Source organism: Drosophila subobscura, chromosome U (assembly GCF_008121235.1).
Source record: "Drosophila subobscura isolate 14011-0131.10 chromosome U, UCBerk_Dsub_1.0, whole genome shotgun sequence".
Lineage (NCBI taxonomy): Eukaryota > Metazoa > Arthropoda > Insecta > Diptera > Drosophilidae > Drosophila > Drosophila subobscura.
In genome coordinates, this window is record NC_048534.1 from 22520526 (window position 1) to 22542677 (window position 22152).

The 22152-nt window shown below is 45.7% G+C and overlaps 8 protein-coding genes across 11 annotated transcripts in view; 6 read left to right on the top strand and 2 right to left on the bottom strand.

Moving 5' to 3' along the window:
- Positions 1 to 284: 284 nt before the first annotated feature.
- LOC117901902 (fidgetin-like protein 1) lies at positions 285 to 2556 on the bottom strand. 2 transcript variants are annotated; one of them, XM_034812867.1, is made up of 7 exons: positions 2330 to 2556; positions 1826 to 2273; positions 1594 to 1763; positions 1444 to 1541; positions 1093 to 1382; positions 614 to 1033; positions 285 to 550 (listed from the first exon to the last, which is right to left on the bottom strand). In XM_034812867.1, exons 1-7 carry the CDS (start codon positions 2464 to 2466, stop codon positions 431 to 433), a joined length of 1683 nt encoding a protein of 560 aa, XP_034668758.1. In that variant the 5' UTR covers positions 2467 to 2556; the 3' UTR covers positions 285 to 430. The 2 variants fall into 2 exon arrangements, with proteins under 2 accessions (XP_034668758.1, XP_034668757.1); XM_034812866.1 differs by having other exon boundaries at positions 1444 to 1544.
- An 851-nt stretch (positions 2557 to 3407) lies between these two features.
- On the top strand, positions 3408 to 5343 carry LOC117901813 (facilitated trehalose transporter Tret1). Its single transcript, XM_034812727.1, has 6 exons — positions 3408 to 3574; positions 3660 to 3892; positions 3950 to 4624; positions 4686 to 4892; positions 4957 to 5022; positions 5088 to 5343. Exons 1-6 carry the CDS (start codon positions 3517 to 3519, stop codon positions 5310 to 5312), a joined length of 1464 nt encoding a protein of 487 aa, XP_034668618.1. The 5' UTR covers positions 3408 to 3516; the 3' UTR covers positions 5313 to 5343.
- Positions 5344 to 6873: 1530 nt separating this feature from the next.
- Positions 6874 to 8817, top strand: LOC117901834 (facilitated trehalose transporter Tret1). The gene is made up of 6 exons (XM_034812767.1): positions 6874 to 7029; positions 7171 to 7403; positions 7471 to 7601; positions 7657 to 8024; positions 8083 to 8564; positions 8632 to 8817. The coding sequence occupies exons 1-6, from the start codon at positions 6981 to 6983 to the stop codon at positions 8776 to 8778; spliced, it is 1410 nt and encodes a 469-aa protein (XP_034668658.1). The 5' UTR covers positions 6874 to 6980; the 3' UTR covers positions 8779 to 8817.
- A 1318-nt stretch (positions 8818 to 10135) lies between these two features.
- On the top strand, positions 10136 to 11819 carry LOC117901281 (facilitated trehalose transporter Tret1-like). Its single transcript, XM_034811975.1, has 6 exons — positions 10136 to 10240; positions 10294 to 10523; positions 10578 to 10708; positions 10770 to 11098; positions 11149 to 11561; positions 11619 to 11819. Exons 1-6 carry the CDS (start codon positions 10171 to 10173, stop codon positions 11817 to 11819), a joined length of 1374 nt encoding a protein of 457 aa, XP_034667866.1. The 5' UTR covers positions 10136 to 10170.
- Positions 11820 to 13102: 1283 nt separating this feature from the next.
- Positions 13103 to 15248, top strand: LOC117901280 (facilitated trehalose transporter Tret1-like). Its single transcript, XM_034811974.1, has 6 exons — positions 13103 to 13229; positions 13294 to 13523; positions 13597 to 13727; positions 13784 to 14124; positions 14181 to 14593; positions 15030 to 15248. The coding sequence occupies exons 1-6, from the start codon at positions 13160 to 13162 to the stop codon at positions 15228 to 15230; spliced, it is 1386 nt and encodes a 461-aa protein (XP_034667865.1). The 5' UTR covers positions 13103 to 13159; the 3' UTR covers positions 15231 to 15248.
- Positions 15249 to 15338: 90 nt separating this feature from the next.
- Positions 15339 to 17314, top strand: LOC117901279 (facilitated trehalose transporter Tret1). Its single transcript, XM_034811973.1, has 6 exons — positions 15339 to 15473; positions 15541 to 15770; positions 15824 to 15954; positions 16010 to 16341; positions 16417 to 16829; positions 16886 to 17314. Exons 1-6 carry the CDS (start codon positions 15380 to 15382, stop codon positions 17084 to 17086), a joined length of 1401 nt encoding a protein of 466 aa, XP_034667864.1. The 5' UTR covers positions 15339 to 15379; the 3' UTR covers positions 17087 to 17314.
- On the top strand, positions 17273 to 19197 carry LOC117901278 (facilitated trehalose transporter Tret1). Its single transcript, XM_034811972.1, has 6 exons — positions 17273 to 17428; positions 17492 to 17721; positions 17779 to 17909; positions 18053 to 18399; positions 18454 to 18866; positions 18935 to 19197. Exons 1-6 carry the CDS (start codon positions 17350 to 17352, stop codon positions 19133 to 19135), a joined length of 1401 nt encoding a protein of 466 aa, XP_034667863.1. The 5' UTR covers positions 17273 to 17349; the 3' UTR covers positions 19136 to 19197.
- Positions 19198 to 20003: 806 nt separating this feature from the next.
- LOC117902540 (ABC transporter G family member 21) overlaps positions 20004 to 22152 on the bottom strand; it is a 28524-nt gene continuing 26375 nt past the window's right edge. For all 3 annotated transcript variants that reach the window (XM_034813975.1, XM_034813974.1, XM_034813976.1), the window contains 4 exons: positions 21472 to 22140; positions 21237 to 21393; positions 20908 to 21174; positions 20004 to 20848 (listed from right to left, as the gene is read on the bottom strand). In XM_034813975.1, coding sequence (XP_034669866.1) covers positions 20653 to 20848; positions 20908 to 21174; positions 21237 to 21393; positions 21472 to 22140 — 1289 coding nt within the window. In that variant the 3' untranslated portion in view covers positions 20004 to 20652. The remainder of the gene's footprint in view (positions 20849 to 20907; positions 21175 to 21236; positions 21394 to 21471; positions 22141 to 22152) is intronic.

Here is a 22152-nt window from a genome sequence, read left to right on the forward strand (position 1 = left end):
ATCGAAATATCTATCAGATCCCCGAACTAGGTTCAGATCGGACCATTATTATAGCCAGAATAACAAAATTTACGCCCAGTGACTAACTCCCACCTTTTTCCAGCAGACTTGGAGGCGTAAGAAGTGATGTTATTGATTATGTAGCTGACATATGTAGAAAAAATGTAAAATTACATAACATTGCACTACATTACATTATGTACCGGATATAAAAATTGTGACGCGTTCCAGCGTCTTCTAACGTTCCTCCTCGTTTTGAATTCAAATTCGATGTACATTTAATCAGTAGTTCTTACTTCGTGTTTATGCATACTTTCCAGAGTATTATTAAAAACAAAAAAAGAGCAAGAAACTAAGGAAACGTTTTAGGATTTACTTCTTCGAAGTTTGAAGAGAAGCCTTGTTCCAGGCTTGCTTTGCTCTCTTCATTTCAGTGTCTGTTGCCATACAATGCATTCCATTCATCGAAACGTTGGCAATCCTCCTGCGAAACACTTTTGGAAATTACTTTCAGCGACTGTTTAAAGTCCTCCATGGTGACGGCAGGCAGCTGCAAAGTGAAACAAACTCAAGCTGTACGTAAATATAGGAGGAAGAACCCTGTAAGTATTACCTCATGCAGCTGCACAGTCTCCATTTGCTCAAGACTTAGCGAACGCAGCGGAGCTCTTAGTGCATAGCGACATAGACTATCCACATCAGCGCCCGAATAGCCATCAGTAAGCTCGGCCAGCTCGCTGAACTCCGCTGAGCTAAGACTGTGCGTCACTTGTGCGATTATCTTCTCAATGATTTGCTGTCGCGCCTCCTTGGTGGGCAGTGGCACGTACAAGCGGCGCACAAAGCGTCGACGCACAGCCTCGTCGAGCTCCTGGGGACGATTGGTGGCACCGATTACCAGTATCTGTTGCTCATCATTGGTGGCAGCGCCATCCAAGTGTATCAGGAACTCATTCTTCAGGCGCAATGTGCTCTCGTTCTCGTTGCCCGAACGCTTCGATAGCAGAGAGTCAACCTCATCGATAAAGATTATCTGCCAAGTGCAGTTCAGGGATTAATAAAGCGTAAAATCAAGGAATTTATGCAACTCACAGCTGGCTGATGGGCAATGGCGACGGCAAACAAAGTCTTCACCAGCTTCTCGGCCTCGCCCACCCACTTGGAGGTGAGCGTGGAGGGCTTGATGCCAAAGAACTTGGCCTTGGCCTGCGAGGCAATACTTTTCGCAATCAGTGTCTTGCCGGTGCCGGGCGGACCAAACAGCAGCACACCACGTGGGGGCGAGCGTACGCCAATGAATAAATCGGGACGACGCAGCGGTAGGATGATGGCCTCCATGAATGCGGTTTTAGCAGATTCCAAGCCGGCAATATCCTCCCAGGCTACAATTTAATTGAATATTTGAAGTCATGTCTACACATAACGTATGGGATATACACTTGCCGACATTCTTGGCATTTTGCAGACTCTCGCCCATTATTTGCTCGACCATTTGCGCGTCGAGATGTGACAGCGAGGCAGGAATGTCGCTGCCACTGGACCTGCTGTGGCACAGGAATTAATACAAACATTTTGACATGTCTTCTCCCTCACCCAGTGCTGTGGTTCTCATGCTGCCCCTGTCCCTGTCCCTGCCCTTGCTCCATGGGCGGCACATAGTTGGAATGCACAGTGCGACGTCCACCAAGTTTTTTCTTTCTGTAATTCATCAAATCGGCTGGCGCGGCAGCTGGCTGCAAGCTCACACCATGAGGTTTATTTTTCTGCAACAGAAAAGAGTACGCTTGAACAAAATGTTTTATTGATGGCACAGGCAAGGGCATACCTTTAGATCATCCAGTTCTTGTTGTTCGCGTGCAGTGCGAAAGCCTAACCAATTCGGATCCGATTGCACAGCGGCAGGTAGAGCTTGTCTGCCGTTGACACGAACATTAGCTGCAGCTACTGGGGGTCCAGTGGCTGCATTGCGTGGGATTGGATTGCGCGTCACATTCTCATTAGTTCCCCCATCAATGCGTAATTTTTGCAAATCGCTTAAAGTCAATTCATCGTACTTGCAGCTCTCATAGCAGCCATGGCAAAGAGGCTCAAATGAGCTGGGCGGCGGCATTTTAAACTCCATGGGCTTCCCGGTGCTACGGCGACGGCTCTCGTTCAGTGTCTGTAGGCAGCGCTCCACGCGCTGATTAAGGATTTCCTCTGTGCTCCTGTTGCGTTCCAGTTTTTCCAAGTGCTCTGTGTTTACTGCATAGTGGATTGTATCATCCAAGTGCCTGCAATTCCAGGAAATGTTAATTCAGGGCCCCATTCGCTTTTGTCCACAATTTACCGCGTTGCTTGGCCCAGCATTATGCTTTGTGTGCGCCAGGCATTCTGTTTTTCCCGGGCACCGTGTAACTCTGACACCCAAATGACTTCGTTTGCTGCAAAAATGTCAACCCATTCTTCAGGTTTGCCATTTGCCATTTTTCTTGCTACGGCTTAAACACGCAAACAATTTAAAACAATTTACAAACAAAATTTCCGGGCTGCAGCTGTTTATCGTTTTAAAGCAATCAGCTATGGTGTGGCTGCGATCGTAGCAATCGATATCGATACATGCGTATCGAATAGATTTGGCGATTTTGCGTTAAAATTTTTTTGAAAGCTGATAAATGTTTGAACATACAAACAATTAAAAGCAAAAAATAATAAAAAGGCTACAGCTGCCTAACATTTCAAACTAGTCAGCTTTTGTGTGTCTGCGATCTTAGCTAGTGCTATCGGTACCACTATATCGATATGTGTAGTATCGAGTAGGTAAGCGGACTGTCTGTTAATTTTCAAATTTGTTTGTTTATATTTTTAGTAAAATGTCATAAATTGCATTAGATTCCGAAGCCCTGTAGCTGTTTATAGTTGAAAATGTCACGCAGCTGATCGTTTGCCCACTCAATTGCTCTACAATTGCTTTTAATTGATTTCCATGTGTTATTCGCATTTCAATTAACAAAACTATTTGCGGTTTGAGTTGTCGCTGTGAGTTACCCTAGCGCAGACGTTGGTCCGACATCCGATCGCATCCGTCTTGGATTGCCTCATCATCAGCCGGGACAGACAGCAGGCCGCAGACAGTTTTCACATCTTATCTGAACCGAATCATTGTGTTGTGTGGACTCACGTTGGGCAAATATATGCCTGCATAGAGATACTATTGCTCACATTTGGACATAAACAAGTGGGATACACCGCTCTGGTCACGGTTGTCTGCCCGACTGGGTTCAATTGGGTTGCGCATAACGCTGCGGGCAGCTCCGTTTGCTCCGTTTTTCTGGGTACGCGCTCTTATCTGTTGCCACGTTCAGATAACAGATAAAAGATAACAGCAATTAGCCCAATGGCCATAAATACCCGCACAGCATCCATTCACCGATTCTCATTGTAGCTAACGCGGGGCAGTGCGTTGCAGGATTATTTGGTGCGGAAAAATCAACTCAAACAGGAACTGGAGCTGGAACTGGCAGCTGAATCATCATCATGTGCCTACCCACGAACGTCGGTGGCCTGGCCATACAGAGCGTTGCCACAGCCATTGGTGAGTGCCGAGGAACGCTGACATGATGCACCATGTCAACCACTTACCCCCAGGTGTGCTATGCACCGCTCTCCCCCCCACTCAGGCAACCTGCTTTGCTTCAATTTCGGGCTCATGTTTGGCATTACACCGGCTCACATGTCCCTCTACGAGTCGGAGACCAAAACACCGCTAAACAAGGCCACGGATCCATCAGGCACGGCCTGGCTGACGGGATATCTCTTCCTGAGTGCGGCAATCGGAGCTTTAATTTCTGGCGTTTTGGCGCTGCGCATCGGACCCAAGTCCGTGCTGCTCTGGGCCGGACTGCTGCAAATTGTGAGTCCAGCAATTGAATTAACATTGAGCGATTAGAGTATCGACTTCCACTTTCAGTTCGGTTGGTTTTGCATCCACTTTGGCTTCGACATTGTGCACATTTATGCCTCACGCATGTTTTCCGGCGTGGCAGCTGGCGCCGCTTTCGTCGTGCTGCCCATCTTCATTAACGAAATCTCCGAGACGCGCGAGAAGGCCGCACGGCTCACCTTCACCATCGAACTGTGGCGCACCACGGGCATCCTGCTGGGCTTTGTCCTTGGCTTCTATGTGCCCTACGACCTGGTCAACATTGTCGGCTGTGCTGTGTCCTTTGTGTTTACGATGAGCTTCCCCTTTGTCCAGGAGAGTCCGCACTTTTATATGCGCAACGAGAATGTGGCCTGTCTGGAGAAATCCCTGCGCTGGTATCGCGGCATTCGCGACATTGACGATCGCGAGAAGCCCGAGTATTTGCTGGAACTGGCGGAATTCAAGGCCGAGATGCAGTGCCTGGGCAAGAACATTGGCACGGCGCCCATGTCCCAGAGCTACATTGTGCGCCTGATCTTTGTCAGCTTTCTGCTCACCGTCTGCGCCAAGCTGAGCGGCGTCTTTGTGGAGCTGAACTATGCCGCCGATTTCCTGGGACGCACTGGCTACTCCATGGAGACGAATTACGTGGTGCTGGCTGCGGCACAATGTGTGGGCGCGCTGCTGGCACGTGTCGTCGGTCCAGGGCTGCCGCGAAAGGTTTGCTCACAGTCTCTCAGCCTCTCTCTCTCTCTCTCTCTCTTTGTTCCTGATCTTTTAGCTGCTGCTTTGCCTCTCCTCGCTGATGTCTGCTGCGGCGGTCATTGCCCTCGCTCTGTTCAAGCAGTTTGGCCGCGATTGGCTGTTGGGCAATGTTTGGTGTGAGCGTTATCTGCCCATTTTCCTGCTGGCTATCCAACTATTGTTTGTTAGCTTTGGTCTGTACCCACTGGCGGCGGTTGTCAGCAGCGAGGTGCTGCCCACAAAGGTAAGTCCCGGCCCTCGAAGGCAGTCTTAACCGAAAGTTTTAATTTATTTTATCCCTTGGGCAGCTGCACGATGTGTTGTACTCGCTGGCCTCGGCCTTCTCCTGGCTGCTGCTCTTCGGCATGATTGAGGTGAGTGTTGCCACAGAAACGAGCCCAAATTGCATAATAATTATGCTTCCAATGTGTGTTTGCAGGCGTTCAATGCGGTCAAGACCTCAATTGCTCCTGGCCTTGTGCTGTACTTGTGGGTTTTTGCCGGTGCCTCCATATTTGTGGGTTTAATATCGTTGCCCCTGCTGCCCGAGACGCGCAACCGGCGTGCATCGTCCGTGCAACGTCAACTCGGCTATGTGGATGATGGGGGAGTGGCCAAGGGCTCGGCCATAGCCAATGGCCATCACATTTCCACACACATTTGAGGCATGTGCACGTGTGCAACTGTTAGTTTACCTACGATAGTATTAATAATAATAAATATGTTAAATTAAATTTCGAATTTTACAAAAAGTATGCTATGCATTTGCACATTGCATACCCACACGAAATAACTGTTAAATAACTCTTACTCATCCATTGAGTTCTGTTGGCATGCTGCCAGCCAGCCCACGAGCCACTGATGATTCCGGTAGAAGGAAACGGTTCGCTTATCTGCAGCACTCGACGACTGCCACTCGTCGACTCTCTTCCTACACTCTCTCAAGTATGTTTGCTTGTATGTTTACAGATCAAATAAATCTTATCTGGCATGGGGTTCTACCCAGGGGTAGTAGTTATGGTTACCAGATAAAAGTTACTCGAATTGCTTTTTAATTAGTGATTAGCCAAAAAAAAGTCTAGAACTTTAGTATTACACAATGTTGGCATCTACGCGGGAGCTCGTACACACGCGTTGATATCTTTGAACTGATTCCAATCTACACTGTAAGAAGTTTTCTAAGAAATAAGAACTATCTTTACGATGGTAGATTTCATATCCAAGAAATGATACTGATGCAAACACATTCACATTTCACTTTCGTTTTCTGTTCAGGTGCATGCTTTTGGCACGACCTGTACCCACCCTCATGTTCAGCCTCAACAGCCAGCTACCTGCTTTCTGCACACGGCAGCCTAAGCTTGCAGAAGAGTAATCCAAATTTACGCTTTTAATGCGTTGAGTGCAAAGTGAGAGCGAGAGAGAGAGAGAGATTGTCAAAAAATGTGCGACGGACGTCTGTTTGCCTTGGGTATCTGGGGACAGTGGCAAATATTTGCGACTTATTAGTATGTAATTTACAATCGCAATGTCTAATCTCACTCTCTCACTCTCTATCGCTTTGTTGTGTGCTCAAGATGAAATTACACAAGGTGGTGTATACTGCAACGCACTCTCTTTTCGGTGCTTAATTTACCGCAAATTCAACCGCATACTTCGCTTCGCTTCGGTATGAAAGAGATTCCGCAAGAGAGGGAAACACCACCTTGCCTGGTTTGCTGTTACTGAGCTTTGCGATCCCTTTCTCACTCTTCCGCTCTCTCATTATAACGGCATTGGCATTGTCGAACGCATATCAAATCAGAAAAAAATGTGCAATAAAAAATGGCACTCACTGCGATTGTAGTTATTGTAATTGTAAATAATCCGCAATGGGTTAGCAACAACAAATTTGCATTAACACCCCAGGGGCAATATTTTAATAGTTTTTTATATAGCCTATTGTTTTAGTATAGGCTTTGGGCCGCTGCCTGTTCTCTCATTTCGTGTGAGCATAATGAGATGCACTGATAACGGCATATACTCGTACCCCTCGTGGTAGGAGTCGTACGCGTAATCTACAAAGTTTGCGCTCCCTGTCGCGCATTCTCTTTACAACTTGGTCCGCTCGCTCGCTTGTTCGTTCTCGTTCCCGTTCTCGTTCGCTCGTGTTCAGTTTACGATCTCTAATGCAGTGTATAAATATTATCATCCAGCCACTGGTTTCGCTTAGTTAAGCGTGGAAACTTAGGGCCAAACGACGCCCATCGAGCCAACGAGGATACGCCGTGCTATGCATTTAATATAAATTTAATATAATTAAATCAGTAGTGAAAAATAATAGCTGTAAACAATGAGTTCCTCGGGTAGTACCAAAAATCAGTATCTGGCAGCCATAAGTGGTTAGTAAAGATTCAAAGTGAATGTGCGTGAGAGTGTTGTAATACTGGATCTGGGATAGCTGAGATATCCCTTCCATTAGCATATGTACGTTTTGGTGCACGAAAGGATATTCAATTCAAGTTTTTTCCCCTCCCTCCCAGTTAACATTGTGACCATATCCTATGGCGCATTTTGTGGCTGGCCCTCGGCCAGCTTTCTCGAACTTGGCAGCGAGGATAGTCCCCTGGAAACGGGTCCACTGTCCAATCAGGATCAGGGCTGGGTGGCCTCCACCATTTGCATAGGCGGTCTGTTCGGCACCATTCTGTATGCCTGGCTGGCGGATAAGATCGGCAGACGCTGGTCACTGCTGTGGATGGCGCTGCCAAATTTGGTATGAATTATGAGCTGCGACCATTAAGTAGAAACTTCTATAGAGTTATCTATTCTATCGTTTATAGATTGGTTGGATTATCATACCTTATGCCAGCACTCCAACGCACTTGATTATTGCACGCTTCATTGGCGGAGTGGCGGGCGGTGGCTGCTTTGCTGTGATACCAATTTACGTGGCAGAATTGGCATCGGATAGGTGAGATAACATCTGGAAATATATATTCCAAAGCTGATTTACAACATTCTTTTAGTGTTCGCGGCATCCTGGGCACTTATCTGGTAGTCACCTGCAATGGTGGCGTCGTCTTGGCCTTCATTTTGGGCTACTTTTTCGACTATATCACAGTGTCCTGGATTGTCTCTACCCTGTCCTTTGTGTTTGTGGGTTGTTTCTGGTTTATGCCCGAGACACCTCAGTATCTGGCCAAGCAGAATCGCGTGGAGGAGGCCGAACAGTCGCTGCGTTATTATCGCAATATACGCCTCAGTCCCGCCAAAGAACTCAGCGAAGATCTCAAGCTGGAGCTGGAGAAACTGAAGCCCAGCGAAAAGACAGATCTCGATGCCAAGGATGCTGACAATGCGGAGGATGAAAATGCCGTCACCTGGGCTGATTTTGGTGAGTAAAACGAAACACAAAACTGTCTGAATTAGGCTCAAACTTTGACTCCTGTTAGCTGAGGCCAAAGCCCGCAAAGCCTTTCTCATTGGTCTGGGCCTCGTGACGTTCAATCAGCTGTGCGGCTGCTTTGCGATGGTCAACTACACGGCTGTGATATTCGAGCAAGCGGGCGCCAGTCTGGCACCCACAGTGTCAGCCATAATTGTGGGTTCCATACAGCTGCTCGGCACCTACACATCCACGGTGCTGGTGGAGCGACTCGGACGCAAGATCCTGCTGCTCGTCTCAGCCGTGGGCATTGGCCTCGGGCAGAGTGCCATGGGCAGCTACAGCTACCTGAAGGTGTTGGGCTACGATGTCAGCTCCTACGGTTGGGTGCCCATTGCGGGCTTCTCATTTATGCTGCTGCTGGCCGCCAGTGGATTGCTGACGTTACCCTTTCTGGTCATAGCGGAGCTGCTGCCACCCAAAATACGCAACATGGCGAATATGATACTCATATCGGTGCTTTATGTGATTGCCACAGCGACCATTAAGGTGAGTCAGTGGAAACCTTAAGTATGCATTTTTACTCTAATTTGATTTCTTTACTATTTCCCCATAGTTTATGCCCCTCTTCACCGAATCTTTGGGCATGCACGGCACTGTGTTTATGTTTGCCAGCATGTCCTTCAGTGCCGCTCTGTTCATTGCCATTTTTGTGCCTGAAACCAAGGGCAAAACCAATGAAGCCATTCTGGCCAGCCTCTAGTATTACTTACAATTAATTTTAACGGATTTGTTAATGTTTTTATTTGCTAAAGTTCATAGAATAAATGTTGCCTTTATTTTTATTCATCTGTCTTGTAGCCATGATCTTCCACAGCTATCGGCACACGTCTCCCTTTCTGTCTGCTTAAATATGGAAATTCTTTGATTAGATAAGAGCACGTGCGATAAGGATCAAGCACATGGCGGCGCCACCGTTCAACGGACAGTTGTCTCTGGGCAATTAAGAAACATTGTGTGGATGCTGCTCTTTATGGTCATTTGCACTTGATTAGGAACTATATTTTACTCGAAAGTTAGTTTCCTGCGGCAAACGCGAGACGAACTACACACAAAATATTTTATTCATAAGCTACCTTAAAACTGTTCCATAACTAATTGAAACCTAAACTTTTTCCCTGAGCAATTTACACACAGAAGTAAATGACTAATAAACTGCACTCAATTGTGTCAACGAAATCCGCTTAACTATTACTAATTTGTGCATTTTGCCCAAGGGCCTAGCATTCAACTGCAATATTCTAATTTTATGAAAATTTGAAACAAAATTCCCGTAGGGTAAACTTTGAACGAAAGTACTGAATCTACATTTACCTTTATGCATTACATTTTCACAGTTTGCCTCTCAGTTTTAGTCCTGCAAAACAGAAGCCTGTCAGACATTTATTAAAAAGCTCGTAGAGGTAATTTAATTAAACAATATAAATTAAACGTTGCCTACTAATAGGAGACACACTTCAGGGAAATACTCGCACCATGCAAAGCGGATTAAATGTCTCCTGTGGCAAATGAGTTGATTGTAATAATCCTACTAAGCCTTACTAAACTGCCAAAGTTAAACGCTTATTTAGATTAGATTATGTACAAATATGTTGTATGGCATTCCGCTTTAATGGTAATGGCAGATAAAAATAGATTTGCAAAAGGTTCATGTACTTTTTCATGAATTTTTTTTAATTCGCTCAAACAGTTTCTAGATTTTCTGTAACTGACACCCTATAATCCTCTTGTTTCCCGACCTACATTACAGAGGTTTTATGAACACTAAGAAAATCCTCTAAGCGCTCAAATTAAGTAAGAAACTTTCCTTGAAATTCTAACCCTCTCAATTTTATTAGTTCTACTCCAACTTAACTATGCCCTCTTCAAAGGATTAGTTGGAACAGCCATTAAATGTTTGCTTTGTCAAATATCTCAGGTTCGCTAGCCCCAGACCTAGCCAGACAGCGACCTTAATCTGTTTGCTTGGAAGTAGAGCTATCATCCATGGAGCTTTGTCTGTCTAACGGAGATTGCATAAATACGCGGACTGGCACTCAAAGCGAGACACTCCATAGAAACACTCTCTGGAAACACTCTCCGGAGACTGCACAAAATGGCAAAAATATTTCAGAATTCCCTGCTGCAGTCCAAGACACGTTACCAGCTGCTGGCCACTGTGATCGGTGAGAGCTCTGACCATTTATTGCATTTAATATAATTCAGTTTTTGTGTACAGTGAACATCATAACATTTGGCCATGGCTTTGGTGTGGGTTGGCTGTCGCCGACGCTGGCGAAAATTCAATCGCCCGACTCGCCGCTGGACTTTGCAGTGAACATCGATGAGATATCCTGGCTGGGTTCCATGATTGGCATAGGAGGCATGGCTGGAAATCTGACAATAGGCTTGCTCTTGGAACGAATTGGAAGAAAGCTTTGCATTTATATGCTAGCCGGACCATATGCGGTGAGTATTCTTGATGGAACTTATCAAAAAGTTCTATATTTTTTCATTTTAAAGTGCCTGTGGATACTCATCTACTGCGCCTCCCATGTGGGTTACCTGTATGCTGCGCGTTTTCTTTGCGGCTTCACTGGAGGCGCCCTGTTTGTGGCACTTCCCATTTTCATCAGTGAAGTTGCCGATTCCAAGTGAGTTGCTTAAATTCAATTAAAAACTATGTAATTCAATTGTTGCTTATGTTTTCCAAAGCATTCGTGGTGCCCTCAGTTCCTTGATCATGGTTTATTTCAACTTTGGCGTACTGGCTGGCTATATTTTTTGCACTTATTTGCCCTACCACATTGTGCCCTTCTTTGGTATTTTGCTGCCAGTTACATATTTTGTGGCAAGTCTTTTTCTGCCTGAAACGCCAACATATTTGCTGAAGCGCAGCAAAGTGAATGCCGCTGATAAATCTTTTAGGTTTTACACAAATCAACCAGAAGGAACAACCTCAAAGGCACAATTTGAAGATCTGCAATCAGCGATCCTTCTGCAGCAGTCGCAGCACACAGCTCCTTTGAGTTACAGAGACTTGAGTAAGACTTTGCTTAGAGTAAAAAAAAGTTTACTAATTGTTTTCGTGCAGTCACCAAACCTGCCCTCAAAGCTTTCGGTGGAGCTGCTGTGCTTTGCGCGGGTCTTAGGTTCAGCAACATTTCCAGCTTCATCACCTATACGTCTGATATATTCGCTGCATCTGGTTCAGTGTTGGATGTCAATACCTGCACAATTATCATAGGAGTAGTGCAAATTGTTGGCGTCTATACCTCCACCATGTTTGTGGACATCGTGGGACGGCGACTGCTCATGCTGCTGTCCACGATGGGTGTGGGTCTGGGCTGCATCGCCTTTGGCTGCTACACCTACTTTGCGGGAATCTACGATCTCAGCCAGTTCAATTGGCTGCCACTGATGCTGATGATACTCATCATTTACTTGGCTAACATAGGCATAAATTCGCTGTTTAGCCTCGTGATGGTGGAACTTTTTCCCGCGAAGGTTAGTCTGGATTTTGGTTTATATTTATCATAACTGATTTTATGTTTACATTTACAGATCCGCTCTTTGGCTACCTCGATGTCCATGATATGGCTGAGTCTGATGGCCTTTTGCACCTTGAAGTTATTCCCCCATTTGTTGCACGATTGGGGCATTTCGGTTACGATGTGGTTGTCAGCCATTTGGAGCCTGCTGACTTTTATTTATTTTCTGCTGTTCTTGCCGGAAACTAATGGCAAATCCATGATTGAAGATTGAGGTGATATAATACAGATATACGAAATAACTTGTTAGTTTTATTGAGATGCACATTGTGAAGGAATGCACACGAAATTCATTTTGGCCTATTGGGAATTTGCATATATGTAAATAATACCCACCAAGCCACACAGACATTTCAGCACAGACATGCCGATGGACAGGTGAAGGCGTTGCTGCTGCTAGCTTTCTGTTGACACGAACTCAGAAGCTCTTGTAAGTGTGTGTATAAACAAGAGTCGGCCCGCAGCACTCACAAGCTTTAATGAATTTAATGCCAAAAACGTTTCTTGCTTCTCTGCCGCGCCGCATCAAGCAATTGTGCATGGGCCGAAGCTACACGAAGCTTTTACGCTATGCATGTGCCGAATGCGCTGCCCGTGATCTTTTCCTGTGCAAGAAACACGACTTTGACGCTTTAAATTGACTACCGGGTATATCGTTGTCGAGGCGCTCGCCTTAAGCGCTCTCTCTCTCTCTCTCTTGTTTAGTTGGCTCTATCTTCTATAATTTTGTTTTGGGGGCTGGATTTGCTTACTGTTTGAGCAAGCTTTTTTTAAACGTGAGGATCTGCTGGCATTTTATTATACAAATTATTACCCAGACAGCTGAAAAGCTTAGATAAGTGGAAAAAGATGTTTTGGGGAAAGACAATGCGTAAAGAAAAATAAAATATATTAAGAGTGTCAATACATACATATGTATTTAATATATTTTTCTTGAATTCAAGCACAGTTTCTGGCCAAGAAAACTTTAGTTTTATTTGCAAATGAAAGCTTGGAATATTTAATCTTTTCCTATTGAACAGAGAACAAGTATTGTAGTCTAGAGATGATGATGTGATTCTCCAAGAACAGACACTAATTAGTTTCCACACAAATCATAGTCTACTTATAGGAAACCCAAAACTATTCCCAAGTGCATGAACAATTCCCACTTGAAGGCATTTCCTTCCTTTTACAGACGAGCCCCCCAAGAAGTTTCGCTTCGTGATTATCGCAATTCATTGTATGACTTGTGAAATGCCTGTCGCACGGCTGGCTGGGCAAACTTAATCTTGACAAACTTAATCTATTTGTTTGAGCACAGCGCGTACATCACGGAGTACATATTTGTTCTCAATTTATCTTTAGGGTGTGCACTCGAGGAGGGACGATGCTCCTCCTCACACCTGATGCCAGTTGTAAGCCGACTCAATAATCTCGAATATAACGTGGCATAAAGTATACAGTCGAAATATTCCGTGAGCTTTTTGCTTTTTGTGGTAATTTATAAGCAGGAGGGTCTGGCATTCGCGTGCAGAAATCCCCCCCGAGTGGAAGACATTTCCAGCTGCAAATATGACAAAAATATTTCACAATTCGCTGCTGCAGCCCAAGACACGATATCAACTGTTGGCCACAGTCATCGGTGAGAACTCTGTGTATACCCCTTGGAAACTATTTATGATATAGTTATGGATTTTTGTGTTCAGTAAACATCATCATGTTTGGCCATGGCGTTGGCGTGGGCTGGCTGTCACCGACTTTAACGAAAATTCAATCACCCAACTCTCCGTTGGATTTTGTTGTGAACATCGATGAGATATCCTGGCTGGGCTCGATGCTCGGTCTGGGCAGCTTGTGTGGCAATCTGATTATGGCTTTGCTGCTGGAACGAGCTGGTCGAAAGTTTTGCATTTATCTAATGGCGATACCAAATGCGGTGCGTAATCTTGTATATTTTTAACAGATTTGTTGTGGTTCCATTAATAGAGGGATTTTGTTTGCTTTTACAGTGTCTGTGGATTCTCATCTACTGCGCCTCCCATGTGGGTTACCTGTATGCTGCGCGTTTTCTGTGCGGCTTTACTGGTGGCGCTGGTTATGTGGTCATTCCCATTTTCATCAGTGAAGTGGCCGATTCCAGGTAATTATTTTTGCATTTTAAATTATTTTGTTCCAACTATAAACAATATCCTACAGCATTCGCGGCGCACTGAGCTCCATGGTCATGTTATCCGTCAATCTGGGCATTTTGGCTGGCTATATTTTGAGCACATATCTGCCCTACCACATTGTGCCCTTTTTGGGTATTCTGTTGCCCATTTCCTACTTTATGGCAAATTGTTTGTTGCCCGAAACGCCACCGTATCTGCTGAAGCGCAGCCAATTAAGTGCAGCTGAGAAATCCTTCCGATATTATAGAAATCTGCGTGAAGAGGCAGCGGCAGAAACATCCAAGTGTAAATTTGAGGAGTTGCGTACGGCAGTGCTGGCACAGCAGGTGCAAAATACAACAACAGCCTTGAGCTATAGAGATTTGAGTGAGCAAAGAGCTGAAGAACTTTCCTATAGCTAAACTAATCTTTCATTCCTTTAGTCACCAAACCCGCTCTGAAATCTTTTGGTGCTGCGGCTGTGCTCTGCATGGGCTACCAGTTCAGCGGCGTCTTCAGCTTCATCAACTACATGTCTGATATATTCGCCTCCTCTGGCACAGTGCTGGATGTCAACACCTGCACAATCATCATTGGCGTAGTGCAAATTGTTGGAGTCTATACCTCCACCATATTTGTGGACATCGTGGGACGACGACTGCTCATGCTGCTGTCCACCCTGGGTGTGGGTCTGGGCTGCATTGCCTTTGGTTGCTTTACCTACTTTGCAGGGATCTATGATCTCAGCGAGTTCAATTGGCTGCCACTGGTGCTAATGATACTCATTGTGTACTTGGGAAATATTGGACTTATCGGAATCTTCTTCCTGGTGTTGGTGGAACTTTTTCCTTCGAAGGTAAGGTTTCTACAGCAGGCACTCACATAGGGGTCACGCCCACACTTTCTGAAAGCGGAGCTTGATCAATGACAAAGCTTTCATCTCTGCTGAGCAGCAATGTACAAGCTTGCACTGGTGCAGTCTGTTTGTATTTTTCGTCTCCGCTTTCAACTTCGCTTTCAGCTGCTGTTTGTGTGCGAGCCCTAACTGCGCGCAGTTTACATGCACAAACAACAGAAACAAAGTCAAAAACGTATCTTGCTTCTCTGCCGCTACGAAGTTGTTTCTCTGCCGCTACGAAGTTGTTTCTCTGCCGCTGTGCCGATTCTCTGTGCATTAGCCGGAGCCACACGAAGCTTTTACGCTGCGCCGTGTGCCGACTGCGCTGCCCATGATCTTTTTCTATGCACGCTGCCGAGACATCTCTTCTACCGTTTCTTTTTTCTCTTTTCAGATACGCTCTTTGGCCACCTCCATCTCCGTTATATTCCTGAGTCTCCTAGTCTTTTGTACCTTGAAGTTATTCCCATTGTTCCTGCACTTTTTGGGCATATCGATTACCATGTGGTTCTCAGCCGTTTCGGGTTTACTCACTTTTGTTTACTTTTTGCTGTTTTTGCCCGAAACCAAGGGAAAATCTATGATTGAAGATTAAAACAGAACTTTTATCTAAGCGTGTTTTTGAGTTGAGTGTTGTAAATGGTATCTCTGCGGCAGAGATAAACTGGGCGAAACTGATTAAAGGGTAAGGAAGATCATTGTGTAGTCGCAACTCGCATTCAGTTTGGAGTTTGTATCGCTGCGATGACGTTTAAATTGCGGCTGGCGTCGCTCTTTGACGATCCCAATTGCCTGCTGAGTGCCAGGAATCGTTATCAGTTTTTAGTTACGCTGTTGGGTGAGCAAGAAGGAGCTTTTAGGGCTGCGATTAGTCATTTACTCTGAGTCTGTCCCTTTCCCCCCAGTGAACATTGCCACCTTCTCGCATGGCCTGGGCGTGGGCTGGATGTCTCCTGTAATGAGGGATCTGCAAACTGCAGAGTCACCCCTCGATTTCGCTGTGCTCGTGCATGAAATATCCTGGATTGGCTCACTCGTGGGCATTGGCAGTGTCATGGGCAATATACTAGCGGGCACCCTACAAGATCGCATTGGGCGCAAAATGGTCATGTTCGGCATTGCCATACCCTACACGGTAAGTGGCAGCGATTGTCGCCTATGGGAAGTACCATAAAACTCTGTTTTCAGATCTTTTGGTGCCTCATTTACTTCGTGCAGAGTGTGGAGTACCTCTATGTGGGTCGTCTGATGGCTGGCATGACTGGCGGCGCCTGCTATGTCGTCCTGCCCACATTCATTAGCGAAATTGCGGACACCCAGTGAGTGTTTTAGTTGCAATAGAAAAGCTAAGCTTTAATTATAAATCCCCCACAGCGTGCGCGGTCGTTTGGGTTCCATGATTTTACTCTCGGTCAACACGGGCGTGCTCACAGGATACATCGTGTCCACGTCTGTTTCCTACTTTACAGCTCCACCTTTTATTATTGCGCTGCCCATTTGCTATTTTATTAGCAATTTCCTGTTTCCCGAGACACCACATCATCTCATACGCCAGGGTAAACTTGCAGCTGCGGAGAAATCCTTTCGTTTCTATAAGAACATCAAGAGAGGAGACAGCAAGGCGGCGAGTGAATTTGAGGAGCTAAAGTTTGCACTGAACAAGGCGCAGGTGCAGAGCGATTTGTCCTTTAACTACAGGGATTTCAGTAAGTAGCAAGCGGCAATAATATCACACACAACTCAAGGACATGCTCCTCCTGTTCCGCTTTCCCTTCTTGCAGTCACCAAACCCGCCTTGAAGGCCTATGCCACAGCATTCACCCTGCTCATTTGCAACCAATTCAGTGGCAGCTTCTGCGTCACCTCCTATCTGTCGGACATCTTTGCCGCCTCGCACACCACGCTGGATGTGGGCATGTGCACCATTATCATTGGCGTGCTGCAAATTGTGGGCAACTATGTGACGACGCTGCTGTGCGATAAGTATGGAAGGAGGATCCTAATGCTGATATCCACCTCGGGTGCGGCTGTCTGCTTGGCCACCTTTGGCTGCTTCACGTACTTTGCCGGCAGACACGATCTGTCCGTGGTGGGTTGGCTGCCACTCGTCATACTCTCCTGCTATGTCTTCCTGTGCAATATTGGCATGGTTGGGTGTCTGTTTGTGGTGCTCGTGGAACTGTTTCCAGCTAAGGCAAGTGTCCGCTCAACCCTTGACAATTATAAACTTTAATTCTGTTCCCCTTGCAGATCCGTTCAGCTGCTGTCTCCACCTTTGTCGTCATACTCAGCTCTACGGTTTTTCTCACACTCAAAATCTTTCCCATTTGCATGGCCGTGTGGGGCATTTCCGTGACCATGTGGTGCTGCAGTGTGATTACGTTCTCCGGCTTTCTCTACTTTAGCTTCTACTTGGAGGAGACCAGAGGCAAGTCGCTACTGGAGGCTTAGTTGATTTACAGTCAAAGCTAACAAACTTATCTCCAAGAGAGCGAGCGAAACAGAGAGAGCAACATCGCACCTGTGTGAGATTAAGCTTAAGCCTAGGAACAGAGTTTATCTTTATGGCCAGAGGATATGCCCGGTTAGATACTTAAGTTGATTGTCCCCCCGGTCGCAGTGCATCTGACAGTGATCAGCGAGCCACAGGCTAATAAAGAACTAGGAAATTATAGTTAACAAATTATAGAAAAAATTATACAAAATTATTCAAAATGTTGAGCAGACTCTTTGCGCGTCCCAATTGTCTGTTGAGTCGCAGAAATCGCTACCAGCTGCTGACTACTCTCATAAGTAAGTATTTCCGTGCACTGCTTTATCGACCATTGCAGAACTGCTTCGTTCCCCTTTTCGCAGTAAATTTGATTTCCGTCTCGCATGGCATTGGCATTGGCTGGCTGTCGCCGACGCTGCGCAAGCTGCAGTCCAACTCCCCCATCGGCTTTGAGGTGAAGTCTGAGTTCGAAATCTCCTGGGTGGGCTCCATGCTGGGCATGGGCTCCGTGACGGGCAATATACTGATTGGCACGCTGCTGGGCCGCTTGGGCAGCAAGAGATGTTTGCTCTTTCTGGCCATACCACATTCGGTAATTTATAGAAAAGAAAAACGTTAACAAAAAATCACTTATGGTGTGTCCTTTTAGTGCCTGTGGCTTTTGGTTTACTTTGCCCAGAGTGTGGAGTACCTTTATGTGGGCAGACTCCTGGCTGGCATCACCGGCGGCGGCATGTACATTGTTCATCCCATTTTTCTCAGTGAAATCTCAGATGCCAAGTGAGTGTACAGTCCGTTGATTTATTGTTTTCTTTTTTTTTTTTTTTCACGATAACAGAAAGATTAGCCCGAGTGCTGCGTTGTCATGGCTGTTCGAGTGGCACTTGGCCTATCCAAACTAATCGAAAATTAATCGCTTGCAGCATTCGCGGTACGTTCTCGGCCATGGTCATGTTGTCGGTGAATGTGGGCGTGCTGGGTGGCTACATTGTGGGCACTCATCTGGCCTACCATGACATACCCTGGATGGTGTTGGTTCTTCCTTTGATCTACTTTATTTCCGTGCTGCTTTTCATACGCGAGTCACCCATGCACTTGATACGCAAGGGGAAGTATGCAGCAGCTGAGAGATCCTTTAGGTACTACAAGAACATCAAGGATGGGGATAATATAATCGAACAGCATCGCTCCATGGAGGAGTTTGAGCAGATGAAGGTGGCACTAACCAAAGGCGATGATCGCAAAGATGCTGTCACACTGAAGGACTTTTGTAGGTTGAGCAAAATGCTGCGAAAATTATTTAAAACTAATTTTTGATTTCCAGTCTCACGTCCCGCACTCAGAGCCTATGGCCCGGCGCTCGTTTTGCTCATTGCCAATCAGTTTAGTGGCCTCTTCACCATGGTCAACTATATGTCTGATATATTTTCCAAGTCCGGCAGCACCATGAATCCCGATACCTCCACCATAATTATAGGAGCCGTGCAGATCCTGGGCAGCTATGTGACGACGCTGCTCTGCGATATTTGTGGCAGGAAGCTGCTCATGTTGGTCTCCACCGCTGGCGTGGCTGTCAGCCTCATCGCCTTTGGCTGCTTCACACACTACGCACAGTCCTACGATCTGAGTGACTGGAGCTGGGTGCCGCTGGCGCTCATGTCCATGGACATCTTTCTGGGCAACATTGGACTGGTGGGCTGTTTCTTTGTGTGTCTTGTGGAAATATTTCCACTCAAGGTGAGCCACGAAACTCAATTAAAACTAACTAACTTCTGATCTAAATTATTTTTTATATTTTCTTGCAGATACGTGCCAAGGCTGCCTCAATGGCAATTGTCGTCTGCAGCAGTTTTGTGTTTGTCATGCTGAATATTTTCCCCATCTGCATGCGGCAGTGGGGCATTTCGGCCACCATGTGGTCTTGCGGTGGCGTCTCGGCATTTAGTTTTATTTTCTTTGCTTATTTCCTCAAGGAAACCAAGGGCAAGTCTATGCTGGAGGACTGAAAAATGCACAGCTTGAAGCTATCAAATGTCAGCTGTATGTTAAATAAAAATGCTGCTGCTTTTATCTATTATTGGCGAGAACTTTGACAGCGCACAGGAGGATGCGTTCAAATGAAAGTCTATGCGAGTCAACACCTTTGTAGCTTTGGAGATACATATCTTCCTTGCTGTTTGCATGTGCGCAAAAGTCTCTCTGTTTTACGTGCATTTATTATATCTTTTGCTGCATTATTCTTGCACATAGAAATTCCTTCCTGGAAATGCTTTCAGCTGCCACACAAAGAACCCTTCGGGTGTGCACGAAATTTGTTAAATTAAAATCTTTGGCCCTTGAATTCGCGCCCTTATTTAATGTCATTTGAAGTGAAGTTAGCCTAGAAAAAATATATAAAGGTATGCAAAAGAGTCGTTGCTACACGTCCGGCATTTCCATCTGCTTATCTGATTGAATGTCGCTTTTTATGTAGCGACTGCTGCGGGCTCGTTCATTCTGGTCAAAACGGAAATTAACTTCAGGCTGGGAAGCAGCTTCAACGTTGATGCTGATTTTTACACTCACTTTTGCAGCGGGAGCGAAAAATATAGCTGCTGGAATTTGTTGCCACATAATGTGTCAAATAAAAGAATTCATATTAAAGTAAATGCCAAACTAAATCAACGCAAAAAGTTGCAAAAAGAAGTCCACAAATTAAGTCTTCTGCTGCGCATTAAACATTTAAAAAACAATTAAAAAATTTACCACTTTTCTGCTTACATTTTGGATGTACAGTTTATGTATATTTAAATAAATTTAATTACATATAATTAGTTAATATATAAACAAAATACAATTTATACCATAATTTCATACAATTGCTTGATTATGCGATTATGTGTGTGTGTGTGCTTGGGTGTGTGCGTGTTTTTTTTTCATTTTTCCATTTCTATTATGTGCCTCGGACACATTTCACTTGCTGCATTTTGCACGCACTCAATTTAAAACTAATTAAAAAACTAGCATACTAAATCACAGTGTTTTTTTTCCACAAGCGAAAAAAAATTATGTTTGCAAAAAATTCCTACAAAAAACATTACTAGCGTTCATATTAAATTTACAATTAATATTTATGTGTGTGGATAATTGGCCAGATATGCGCGCGGGGGGGTACTTTAAAACGTACATTAAAATATACTCTCTTTACACTCCGCTCTCTCCCTCTCTATGGTTGCTGCAGCGAATTGTAATTTGAACGGCTAACAATTAAAATGCATAAAACAAAACAAAGATTTCCGTTTACAGATACGCGCCGGCTCCTGGCTATTCTCTAGCTCCTACAATGATAATAGTAATAATAATAGTTGGGGGGATAGTAATATTTATAGTAGGTAATAATAAATGGTGTGTGTGTGGCTTGAAAAGTAAACTGAATCACATAATTGGCGCACTTTAGCAGACAAAAAATTGTAACGAGCAACGTGGCACTGGGGGTTCCATCTCCTCGGTGCTCGAGCTCCCTCTCTGTGTCCTCCCCTGGATATCACGTCTTTTTGGGGCAACGCAGGTAGCGTAGCACCGCATAGCCCAGGCAGCGGAACACCAGAAAGAACATCATCAGGATGAGCGTATTCAGCCAGAGCGGAGATGTCGAATTTTGTGCTTTGAGTATTTCCTCATATGGAATGAATTCGGTTGTCTGCTGTTTGCATATCTCATAGCTACTAGGCGTACCGCACCTGCAGGACATCAGAGAGAATGAATAAACGAAATCAATGGCAACGGGCTGGTCGCTCACCTAACAGCTGGACCCTCGCGAAACTCCAGTATCTGCATATTCTGATAGGCATAATGGATCATGGACGTGTAGCGTATCCAGCTGAGGCCCTCCGGAATGCGTGACGACAGATAGCCGCCAAAGAGCTGGGTGGCCAGTGTGTAGAGAGCACTGAGCGTGATGCTCACATTCATGTCCATGCAACAGGCGCCAATAAAGAAGCCCACGCTCTGTGCCACAATCGTGTTGATGAGCAGAAAGATGAGCATCAGGAAGAACAGTTTAAGGCTGTAAATGGAAGTCTAACATTAGATTTGGCTGCTTCCTTATGGCTGAGGTCAAACACTTGCCTTGTGCAGCCCAGCATGGGATAGCTTATCATGAGGTAGACAGTGGGCAGCGTGACCACCAACGGCAGTTCGGCACACATTTTGGCCAGATAGTAGGCGGAGAGGCGGTAGGCGCCCGAACGTCGCTCCTTGCTGATGACCTCACGCTCCGAGGGGACTGTCGAGAAAGGATTAATTAAGCATACAAAATAGATTCAAATTGAAGGCAGGCAGGCCTGCCACCAGCACAACTCACATGAATTGAGGGCACCGAACAGAGCAAAAAGCATCCAGTAGGTCTGCGAAAAGAACATCCAGCCCTGCAGGTCGTGCAGAAACTCCTCGGTGCGGGGCAGTTGGAACCAAATGGCGCCCGCCATCAGTGCCAGACCGATTGTCTGGAACCAATTGAGCTTGGAGAGCATTCGGGGCTTGGCCTCCTTGAAGTTGCGGCTAGACAGGACACAGAATTGGGTGTGAAAGCTTGTGGGATACGACAGCCAGTCCTCATCCCCATTATGATTCGGCACACTGCCCGCACTATACGAGTGACAGTCGCTGGAGGCGCAGGAACTGAAGTTTGACTGCGAGTCGGCACCGCACCAGACCAAGTGTTGAGCTGCCTCCTCATCCTCCTCCACCTGACAGCCACTGACTGTGTGATGTAAATTTTCGTACTGGTGATGGTGATGGCTGTGATGATGATGATGGTGGTGGGGCTGGTGCAGATGATGATGATGCTGGTTGTAGTAGTTGTTGATTATATCATCGATCAGTATGCTATCCGGCTGCTTCTTGGCCTTGGGCTCTCCGCTGGTGTGGTGGCTGCTGGTAATGCAATTGCGGTTCAAATAGTTGCCATGAGATTCCCTGGCGGCTACGAACAGCTTCTCGCGTATATCAGGATGGGACTTCAGTTGCTCCACTGCGAACAGCA

What these genes read in the sequence shown, in the direction of transcription:
- LOC117901279 (XM_034811973.1), top strand. Translation starts at nt 15,380, where the DNA reads ATGACGTTTAAATTGCGGCTGGCGTCGCTCTTTGACGATCCCAATTGC. An exon ending in AGCGAAATTGCGGACACCCA is followed by an intron (nt 15,955 to 16,009) that starts GTGAGTGTTTTA and finishes AATCCCCCACAG; the next exon opens with CGTGCGCGGTCGTTTGGGTT. An exon ending in CTTTAACTACAGGGATTTCA is followed by an intron (nt 16,342 to 16,416) that starts GTAAGTAGCAAG and finishes CCCTTCTTGCAG; the next exon opens with TCACCAAACCCGCCTTGAAG.
- LOC117901813 (XM_034812727.1), top strand. Translation starts at nt 3,517, where the DNA reads ATGTGCCTACCCACGAACGTCGGTGGCCTGGCCATACAGAGCGTTGCC. An exon ending in GTCCAGGGCTGCCGCGAAAG is followed by an intron (nt 4,625 to 4,685) that starts GTTTGCTCACAG and finishes CTGATCTTTTAG; the next exon opens with CTGCTGCTTTGCCTCTCCTC. An exon ending in TGCTCTTCGGCATGATTGAG is followed by an intron (nt 5,023 to 5,087) that starts GTGAGTGTTGCC and finishes GTGTGTTTGCAG; the next exon opens with GCGTTCAATGCGGTCAAGAC.
- LOC117901281 (XM_034811975.1), top strand. Translation starts at nt 10,171, where the DNA reads ATGGCAAAAATATTTCAGAATTCCCTGCTGCAGTCCAAGACACGTTAC. An exon ending in TGCTAGCCGGACCATATGCG is followed by an intron (nt 10,524 to 10,577) that starts GTGAGTATTCTT and finishes TTCATTTTAAAG; the next exon opens with TGCCTGTGGATACTCATCTA. An exon ending in TTTGAGTTACAGAGACTTGA is followed by an intron (nt 11,099 to 11,148) that starts GTAAGACTTTGC and finishes GTTTTCGTGCAG; the next exon opens with TCACCAAACCTGCCCTCAAA.
- LOC117901280 (XM_034811974.1), top strand. Translation starts at nt 13,160, where the DNA reads ATGACAAAAATATTTCACAATTCGCTGCTGCAGCCCAAGACACGATAT. An exon ending in AGTGAAGTGGCCGATTCCAG is followed by an intron (nt 13,728 to 13,783) that starts GTAATTATTTTT and finishes AATATCCTACAG; the next exon opens with CATTCGCGGCGCACTGAGCT. An exon ending in CTTGAGCTATAGAGATTTGA is followed by an intron (nt 14,125 to 14,180) that starts GTGAGCAAAGAG and finishes TCATTCCTTTAG; the next exon opens with TCACCAAACCCGCTCTGAAA.
- LOC117901834 (XM_034812767.1), top strand. Translation starts at nt 6,981, where the DNA reads ATGAGTTCCTCGGGTAGTACCAAAAATCAGTATCTGGCAGCCATAAGT. An exon ending in GGATGGCGCTGCCAAATTTG is followed by an intron (nt 7,404 to 7,470) that starts GTATGAATTATG and finishes TATCGTTTATAG; the next exon opens with ATTGGTTGGATTATCATACC. An exon ending in CGTCACCTGGGCTGATTTTG is followed by an intron (nt 8,025 to 8,082) that starts GTGAGTAAAACG and finishes GACTCCTGTTAG; the next exon opens with CTGAGGCCAAAGCCCGCAAA.
- LOC117901278 (XM_034811972.1), top strand. Translation starts at nt 17,350, where the DNA reads ATGTTGAGCAGACTCTTTGCGCGTCCCAATTGTCTGTTGAGTCGCAGA. An exon ending in GCTGCTGACTACTCTCATAA is followed by an intron (nt 17,429 to 17,491) that starts GTAAGTATTTCC and finishes CCCTTTTCGCAG; the next exon opens with TAAATTTGATTTCCGTCTCG. An exon ending in TGTCACACTGAAGGACTTTT is followed by an intron (nt 18,400 to 18,453) that starts GTAGGTTGAGCA and finishes TTTGATTTCCAG; the next exon opens with TCTCACGTCCCGCACTCAGA.
- LOC117901902 (XM_034812866.1), bottom strand. Translation starts at nt 2,466, where the DNA reads ATGGCAAATGGCAAACCTGAAGAATGGGTTGACATTTTTGCAGCAAAC. An exon ending in AAGAACTGGATGATCTAAAG is followed by an intron (nt 1,764 to 1,825) that starts GTATGCCCTTGC and finishes TTTCTGTTGCAG; the next exon opens with AAAAATAAACCTCATGGTGT. An exon ending in CATGAGAACCACAGCACTGG is followed by an intron (nt 1,545 to 1,593) that starts GTGAGGGAGAAG and finishes CCTGTGCCACAG; the next exon opens with CAGGTCCAGTGGCAGCGACA.